The sequence below is a fragment of the Neolamprologus brichardi genome, chromosome 11 (genome assembly GCF_056152115.1).
Source record: "Neolamprologus brichardi isolate AB-2024 chromosome 11, ASM5615211v1, whole genome shotgun sequence".
NCBI classification, from domain to species: domain Eukaryota; kingdom Metazoa; phylum Chordata; class Actinopteri; order Cichliformes; family Cichlidae; genus Neolamprologus; species Neolamprologus brichardi.
In genome coordinates this window covers 4300001-4308792 of record NC_142114.1, presented here as the reverse complement: position 1 = coordinate 4308792, position 8792 = coordinate 4300001, and the positions used below count along the sequence as shown (strand labels likewise).

Here is an 8792-nt window from a genome sequence, read left to right as displayed (position 1 = left end):
CAAAAATCATCACAGAAAAAGCTGTTTTGCCTGTTAATTTGGGAATCAGAAACCTGCGGTCAGCTTCTCTTGGGGGGGAAAAAAAAGTAATTGTGGTACCAGTTGTGAAAAGCTGGCTGTGAGTAGTTTTCTTTATAAGGATGGTGAAATTGTAGCAGTAAGTTCCTGATGTGTTTTAAATCAAACCAAACTACGACAAGCTGGACTGTCAGTTATAATTAGCAAAGCATATTTTGCTGCACTGCTGTTGGCTTTGTTTTCATCCATCCAGAATGGGACATCATCATCTTTTTTTGGAAGACAACAGCAACTGCAAAGCTTATTGTATAGTTTTCACACAGACACAGTGTCTTTCCTGGGGGTTAAAGTGCCCCCAAATGACAATCAAATGCATTTATTGTGATAAACAGGAAAATACAAAACAAAAAAATCTGTTCATTCATAAAGGCAAATTAACAACCTAACAACAACTGTAATTTAGAATAAAATAAGTAGTGGGGGTTAGAAAACTGCTACAGAGAAAAGACATCTTCATCCTGAAGCATCCAAAGCCCTTGGGGCTTCTCGGCAAATGCAGGAGGAGCAGAGTGTATGTGTATGTAGATATGAGTGTTTTTCTGTTCTTGGCTCTGGAGCAGCAGGAGTATATGAGGGTGGATGAGCACAAAACCAGGCACAAACAAAAGCTTAAAACGACAGGCTGCTACAGGGGATCCTGAAAAATGAAGGAAAACCAAATTAAATAAAGGATTAAGTTGATTAAAACAGACTTAATGTAACAATTAGAGAACCAATTTAGAAAGGCTTAGAAAGTCCAAATGTTGTCATGAATGTTTAAAAAAAAAAAACAAAGACACCACAGAAAATTGACTTTTTGAGCCAAATTTCTCTAACCAACCTGATTTGTTATCATCTTTATTGTTTTGAGGTCTTCTCCAATACCCAATCAATGACCTGCAACAGAAAAATGTGATTATAAATGTGTGACTTGAAGAAGTAAACCAGAGAGATGCTAATGTTTGCGGCATTACCTGCTTAACATTGCTGCTTGCTGCCTTCCTCATCTCATCATGCAGACCCCGAGATGTCTTCAGATCCTGGGAACAAGCATCAACAAAGCCCAGTATCAGATCATTTCCAGCTGGTGGATTAAAAGCTGTATTTTTCTGAGGTCATAATACCATTAATTTTGACAAGATCTCCAACACCACTGGCTGAAATGTAGCCTCAAACCATGACAGAGCTTTCTCTGTGCTGTAAACACTCACTTTTGGATCTCTCTCCTGACCTCCTCTGTACATATTTGTAGACGAATTGACCCAAAATGTCTAGTTTGGATTCTTCACTCCGTAAAACCTGTTGCCACTGATTTCTAGTCCAGTTCTTGTGTGATTTGGAACACCTCAGCCTTTTCTCCCTTTGTTATGATTGGCTTTCTCGACAGGCAGCCTTCCACTGAGACCATTTCTGATGAGGCTTCAGTGAACAGTAGATGGATCAACTGAAAGGCCAGATGCATCTGTTAGGTCTTTGCTGGATTCGTTTCCTGTTTCTTAATGAGATGTCTTGGAGAACCTGTTTTTAGGTCTCTTCTTTTGTACTCCACTTGCTAAGTTTCCTCCGGTTTTTTAAAGGACAGTAAGACATGTCGAGATATGCCATATTTTCAGCCAATAGCTCTTTAGGAATCAGCTTGTTAGTGCAAAAATAATATTTTATGCCTGTCAAACTGTGCTCTCTTTGGCATTTTGCTCTTTTTTTAGATTCAAGTAAAGAAATGGGAACACATTACGTGTTTGTGACAGGCTGCTAGTAACAAAGTATTTAAAAATACAATTTAAAATTGATTCTTTGTCAAGTGTTCTGTTATGTGTAGACAACACTTGTTCATCCATCAAGTCAGGGGATTTTCTTTAACGCTTAAATGACTGACTGACCTATTCAGTGTGAAGTGGCTTAACAAACAAAAAACATTCCTCTGAAAATCATCAGAAAGCACTGGACTGAAAGTGAGTGAAAAAGCAGCCAAATGGCCAAAGAAAACCTTTGAAAGCCTGGAGAACTATTGCTTTAAGAAAAACTGGCAGCTCGAGACTTTTACACAGCACTGTAAACTTAGGTTCCCTGTAGTGTCTTACAAAAAGGCAGAAAATCTTGAAATTAACATCGATTTATAGCTATTTAAGTAAAGGATCTGAATACACTGTGAAACAAAAGCAGATGATTAAGAAACACAAGGAAGCACAAAGAAATTAAAAAGTGAGTAGTGGGGAAAAAGGCTTTTTTAAAGGTTCCAGTTGCTGGCATAGTAAGAAGTATACAGAAGGATACAAAACAAAACAAAAGTCCTGGAATCATAGAGTAATACAAATAATGAAAGTGTCAAACAAAAGCACAACACTGACTCTGAGAGGGCAGTAAAAAGACAAACCTTGAGATAAAATTTCGAGATATCAAACAGTCTTTTGCTGCAAGCCTCAAAGCAATCATGCTCAGCAGTGATCCCATGGTGTTTGAGCGTTTTAGCTACTACCTCCTGCAACATCTGAGGACACAGACAAGACAAGATAGACACACTTTTGTATTAGTACAAGCAAAAACATTAAATCTAGTTCTGTTTATTCCCCAACCACCTAACGCAAGCCTGGTTCAGAGAAACTAAATTTAGCACAGCTCCCTTTTTAGAAAACCGAGGGATGTCAAAATGTCTCGACTTTGGGGGACGTCCTTACATGAAAACGCACGATTTTACATTCGCAGCATGGAGGAGCAAACATACAAATATTTCACCGCTAATGGCGACAGGATGAAGAAAAAAAAAAAGAAACAAACACATTCATGAAAGAAACAGATCCTGCCTTTAATCTTGTCACAACAACTGTTCTGAGTAAACACCATAAATTATTGTGAGAAATCATTGGTACCATTCAGTCTCACGAGAGGAGTAGAAAGACAACTTTTAATCTCTGTCCTGAATAAACTGCTATCATTATTTTTCAATAGGACCAATTGTTCTTTCCTATGCTTGGGTTTGGATGATAAGTGTGTTTGCATAGTAATCAGAATTAGAACAAGTCAAGGTCAGATTGCTTGCTGTAGGTGGAACAAACTAAACTGGGAAGAGGTAGGTGTGCGTGTTCAATTGTATATGTGCATGTGTCCATTAATGTGTTATGGTGTCTGCATGCTGCACATAGAAGTATAAGAAGAGAGAGAAAATTGTGTCTGTGTGTGAGAGAGAGAGAATGTAGGCAGCAGGTGATACGATAACAGTATTGTTGTTAAAGTGGTTCTGCCGCAACATTGTGATGCAGCCCACACATTCACAATGATTGCATGGAAAATATTACACATTTATCTTTGCTAGAGCTGCTGCACAGTTCTCCTCTGTAATGGAAAAACTCTCCCAGTTCGTCGTGTGTTTATCTATCACCATCTGTGTAGGCCAGGTGGCAATTAGGCGAATTGCATATTTACTTAAGATTTTTGTACAAGTAAAAAAATGGGTTTATTGCTAAATGAGTCGATATTACAGGAAAATTGCGGCTTATTAAGGTAAGTTCTGCTCATTAAAAGTTGGCAGCAGACTTGAAATGCACAAACAACCGAGTCTATGGTTACATTTTCTGTCTGGGTTACATTGTTTTTTTGTCATCATTATTAGCACAAATGCTTTAAGAAATATTCAGTTTAAAAAATGTAAAAGTAAATATATATTTTATTGTTTTATAGAATAAAAATGAGATACACAAATGCTCTCACCCTGTTATGTTTCTGGGAGCGTGACTCTTTGGCAAGTTTGTCCTCGCTGTGTCCTTGATGCGTCTTCTGCTGTTGACATTTAGGTCTGTCAACACAAGCGAGAGTCGCCAAGCCTGAAAAGAAGTGCAAATAAGAGAAATTATTAAACAATAAGGCACTAAAGGCAACACAGTAAAAGTCAAATAGTGAAAATAAAATAGAGGAAATAAGTCAATAACAAAGAACAACAGGTATAGGAACCTGTTGAACCAATATAGTTAACTTAAACTAAATGTTAAAACATTTAATTAACTACAATGAAAATTTGACTTATGAAAAAAATAAAATAAAATTAATAAGCGATTTTGTGAACCTAAAGAAAATAAAAATATACAGGAAATATCTTTAGTTTTGGTATCTCTTAGTTTACTAAAACCTTTATTACAGCTTACCTGATGAGGCATTGATGGATGTGTTTATTAAAACCTTGGACGTCTACAACACTGTGAGTCAACTGCTTTTAAGAACCTCTGTGTTTTTATTGTATCACCTGTACTGATGTTCCTATATTTGGTCTCTGACGTACGCCCTTCGCATACTAACAAACATAATAATTTAAATAATCATTACAAAAAGTGAAAATTAACACAAACTATCAAAAACTACACTAAAACTTAACATTTTCGAACAATAAAATCAAATGAAATAAAAACAAAACCAATTAGAAAATACAAAACTATAAAGTGAATGAAAGAAACAAGTATGCACACAGATAATAAAGATGAAGTGCTACCATACAGACAGTAAATAAACTGATTCTATTAATTTGCTAGAGTCCAACCACATTAACCCATGTTTACAGCTATGTGTAATTCCCACAATAACATTATCCAACAGTAACCAAAGCACAGGTTAGAAAAAATTTAAACAGCCATGTAAGTTTGCTGGGCCAATAAGTCTTAGATAACATTAGATCTAAAAAGTTAAGATCTTTTACTGGTGTGCTCACTTTTAGCCGGATCTTCTTTCCATGAGCAAGAACAACACTGCTAATTTTAACATAAATGGACTGGTACTTATATAACACTTTTCAACTCAAAGTGTTTTCTTGTTAGTCTCCTTCATACAAGTGCTTTTTTTCTATAGCTAAGCATATTTAAACACAACTCAGGGTTCAGGATCTTGGCCAAGAAAACTGGGAAAAGCACGCAGGTTAGAGAAGTCAGAGATCGAACCACCGACCTTCCGATTAGTAGGCGACACTGAATGTTAATTTAAGCGACTTATCTGATCCTAACACAGTCCCAAGTGTTCTCTCCTAAGCGAGAGTCACTTTTTTTGCTTTACCTGATGTCGGTCTTGTGGCTGAAGAGGAGGAACTGTTTACAGAGGAGGTGGACTGCAACCTGCTTGGTTGTCGTCGTAGAGACCTAATGGCAGGATGTGTCCCGCTGCTGCTGCTACTCTGAGAACAGAGGGAGTCACTGCTCTCGGACTTTGCCAGCCTGGATCAATCAGACAGATGGATAAAAACTCTTTAAAGCTCCTCGCCATCCATCCTTAATTTTATAATATCACCACGTAGCTGCAAACCAGGAGGGACATATATCATCATACCTCTTGTGAGGATAGCCTCCAACAATGTCTGCTTCCCAGGACCTGCGCTTGAGTCGTGCTACATCATTGTTCTGCAGAGTCTCGCCATCGGGCACGCTTCCTGGTTCTGACATCACAGCTGGTGAGGGAGCGGGGCTGAGGGCAAAGGGGAGGGCGCACGGTTCCTTGGAGCAGGTGGTTTGGGTCTCATAACGAATCAGACGAGATTGGAGCCGTACAAAGGCCTGGTCTCGATCTAAAGACCGCTGGTTATCCAGACAGAACCTACACAAAGAAAAAAATTATTTATAAAAAGTAAATCTCATAAAAAGAAGTGTTCACAGTTTTAAAATAGCTGAACAGTCAATATACTTTAGAGAAACGTACTCTATGCCGTGATAATGGGAGGCTGAGGCTTTGCTGAAAGGCAGTTTGCTGACTCTCCTGGGAGAAAGGTCTTGTGACATCTGGAAGGCATTGTTACTGGAAAAACAAAGCAAAGAGCATGAATGCGAGGCATAGTCAGAAAGACAAAAAGAGAGAAACTGTTATTTGTCTTGCTTCTCAATTTAATATCGTCTTCATTAAACCACATGAACAAGTCTGCCTCTCTACACACAGAGCTTGGTCTGACACAGCCTTTATTAACACTAACTCATTACTGCTCCAGTATTTTTTGATTCAGCTCAATAATCTTCCTCCAAGGGTTGTAAGCTCACTGTAGAAGGTTAATGATTATAATCAAATCCTAATTATGGCTTCGTTTAGTGTGTGTCATGTAGATCCATCCCAGGAATAAATACATATAACTGGAGCAGATGCCAGGCTACAGTGAGTGTATGTGTTTCAGCTGTAAATCTGAAAAACTATAGTGTGTTCATATTTATGAATTTAACAGCTTAGTGCAGTGAAATTGGTGAGGTGCTACTTGAAATCTGAAAAATGATCCCACCCTCTGTTAATGGCCAGCGGCTGTAGCTCCCCCGCAGGCAGACCATCAGACGTGAAGTGTTTCAAAAGTTCTTTGGCATCAAGTAAAGTAGTAGAGCCTCTCTGACCATCTTTAGGACCCAGCAGACTGTCACTAGAGCCTGGACCTAACAGACCAAATCTAAGGCACAGTCAACAGAACATAATAAAATGAGAAGATCAGACATTTTAACAGTTTAGAGCAGAGGTGGGCAACTCCAGGACTCGAGGGCCAGTGTTCCTGCAGTTTTAGATGTGTCCTTGAACCAACACAGCTGATTTAAATGGCTAAATTAGCTCCTGCAGTTCTCCAGAGGCCTGGTAACAAACTAATCATGTGATTCAGGTGTTTAGTCAAGGTGAGATCTAAAACCTGCAGGACACCGGCCCTCGGGGCCTGGAATTGCCCATCCCTGGTTTAGAGTGAGCAATATACAGAGATCGCATCCCTTATACCTTCTCTTCTGGCGTCTCTTCTGCAAGTTTTCCACATTGTGCAGGACACTTCTCTCAGGCCAGTCAGACGGCAGCTGAGAAATGATCTGAAAACCTAAAATGAACACAACAAGCCATCCTGTTTACATCAATTCAATTGAAAACATCCATCATTAGGGAGGCGTTTTAAGATTATTTTTAAGAGTGGTTTTATGGCACACAATAATGGACACAAAGGTACACTCTCCTCCTACTTTACCAGCAAGATTTGAATAGAGGTCAGCTGTTAGACTTGGAATCAGATGCTATAGAAGTGTTTGTCTCTGCTCAAACCAGAAGTGAGAGCACACAGTAGTAAGAAGCAGGCGTTATCCATCACTTTCAAATGTTGATGAATGAGCATTCACTGCTCCTAATAGAGAATAAAGTTGGCATTGCAGGAAAAAACAAATCAGTAACATTACACAGGCGGCTTTATACACTCACCAGCCACTTTATCAGGTATTAGTATGGGGTTGGACTCCCTTTAGCTTTCAGAAATGCTTTAATTCTTCATGGCATAGATTCAACAAGGTGCTGGAAACGTTCCTCACAGACCAGACAGTTACTGCAAGTTTATCAGCTACACATACATGATGCAAATGTTTGTGTTGGAAAATCCAAGCAGATCAGCAGTTTCAGAAATACTCGGACACCAACTAATACCGCTTTCAAAGTCACTTAAATCACCTTTCCCACTCATTCTGATGCTCAGTTTAAACGTCAGCAGGTTATCTTGACCTGTATGTTTTGTTTAGTGCATGACTGCAGTGAATTGCTGCCACTGATTAGATGTTTGCATTAACCCAATAAAGGGTATATTAGATGAACTAACTACATAACATAAGCGTTCTCCAAAATCATCATCTTTTACAACATTAATAATTAAACCTACAGTGCCCTTTGTCACTAAATACACAATGGACTGCACATGATAAGTAAACTTTCATTCGATGCTAGTTAACACACTAAACTCTTGGCAGTCGGGTCTCGGAACAGATCAGTTCTGAGGATCCAAAATAAAAGCAGCTCAGCTTTTTTTCTGTGCGGACAGGGCTGCATGTTATATCAAGACAGACAGAAATGTGATACATGTGGATACAGCAGGTTCTCTGAAGAGACACGGGTGTTTCATGCAAAGTGATAGCCTAAGTCTGTTGTATGTATAAACCTAAAACTTCTGCTAGCACTTTGACAGCCCACACAAAGTCATTCACTCCTTTAGGCGATGTAGACACACAAACAGAGCAGACGTATCTAATGGATTGCAGGAAAAGACATTCCTATCCCCAAAAAAAGAAGGATCACAAGCAAAACAGAGTGATTTGCACTTAAGACTGTCTACACCACCACCATATCGTCTCTTGTGATTCTGAACCTTCCTGGTTCCACTTAACAAAATTCAAGATTATGTCTGTGCAGTGCCCAGGACCACTAAAGCAGGGGTGGGGGAACTCCTCAAGGGGCGGTGTCCAGGTTTTAAATGTGTCCTTGATCCAACACAGCTGATTTAAATGGCTAAATTACATCGTTAGCATGTCTTGAAGTACTCCAGAGGCCTGGTAATGAACTAATCATTTGATTCAGGTGTGTTGAGCCAGGTGATATCTAAAACCTGCAGGACACAGTCCTTGAGGCCTAGAGTTCCCCAACCCGCACTAAAGTGAAATATATGGTAGAATATCAAATTCAGAAAATACACTTTAATATGAAGGCCATGCTGTTTTAATGAAGTAGTGGCAGTTCTGCTGCAATTGATATTTAGCTTAATGAGTTAATGTACAATTATGGATAAAGATAAAATCTAATAATAAAAAGATGCTGTCCAGAGACAGTAAACATAATTCCAAAATAATATTGCTGCACTTATGACCTAAAAACTGCTTCACATGTGGCTCTATTAGCCCCACAGCTATATATTTAAAACCAGCGCTGTGCGCACGTAGCTGTAGCTGCAAGCTAGGATTTGCTTTATTGCTAACACTTTATTTGCAAATTATCAGCTTGTGTTA

General features: G+C 38.9%; 1 protein-coding gene across 1 annotated transcript in view; it reads right to left on the bottom strand.

Annotated features, from left to right (window-relative positions):
* Positions 1 to 395: 395 nt before the first annotated feature.
* mtbp (MDM2 binding protein) overlaps positions 396 to 8792 on the bottom strand; it is a 33648-nt gene continuing 25251 nt past the window's right edge. The window contains exons 15-24 of the mRNA XM_087848011.1: positions 6763 to 6856; positions 6290 to 6448; positions 5725 to 5820; positions 5359 to 5622; positions 5089 to 5246; positions 3763 to 3875; positions 2432 to 2545; positions 1032 to 1097; positions 899 to 954; positions 396 to 715 (exon numbers count right to left, since the gene is read on the bottom strand). Coding sequence (XP_087704137.1) covers positions 916 to 954; positions 1032 to 1097; positions 2432 to 2545; positions 3763 to 3875; positions 5089 to 5246; positions 5359 to 5622; positions 5725 to 5820; positions 6290 to 6448; positions 6763 to 6856 — 1103 coding nt within the window. The 3' untranslated portion in view covers positions 396 to 715; positions 899 to 915. The remainder of the gene's footprint in view (positions 716 to 898; positions 955 to 1031; positions 1098 to 2431; positions 2546 to 3762; positions 3876 to 5088; positions 5247 to 5358; positions 5623 to 5724; positions 5821 to 6289; positions 6449 to 6762; positions 6857 to 8792) is intronic.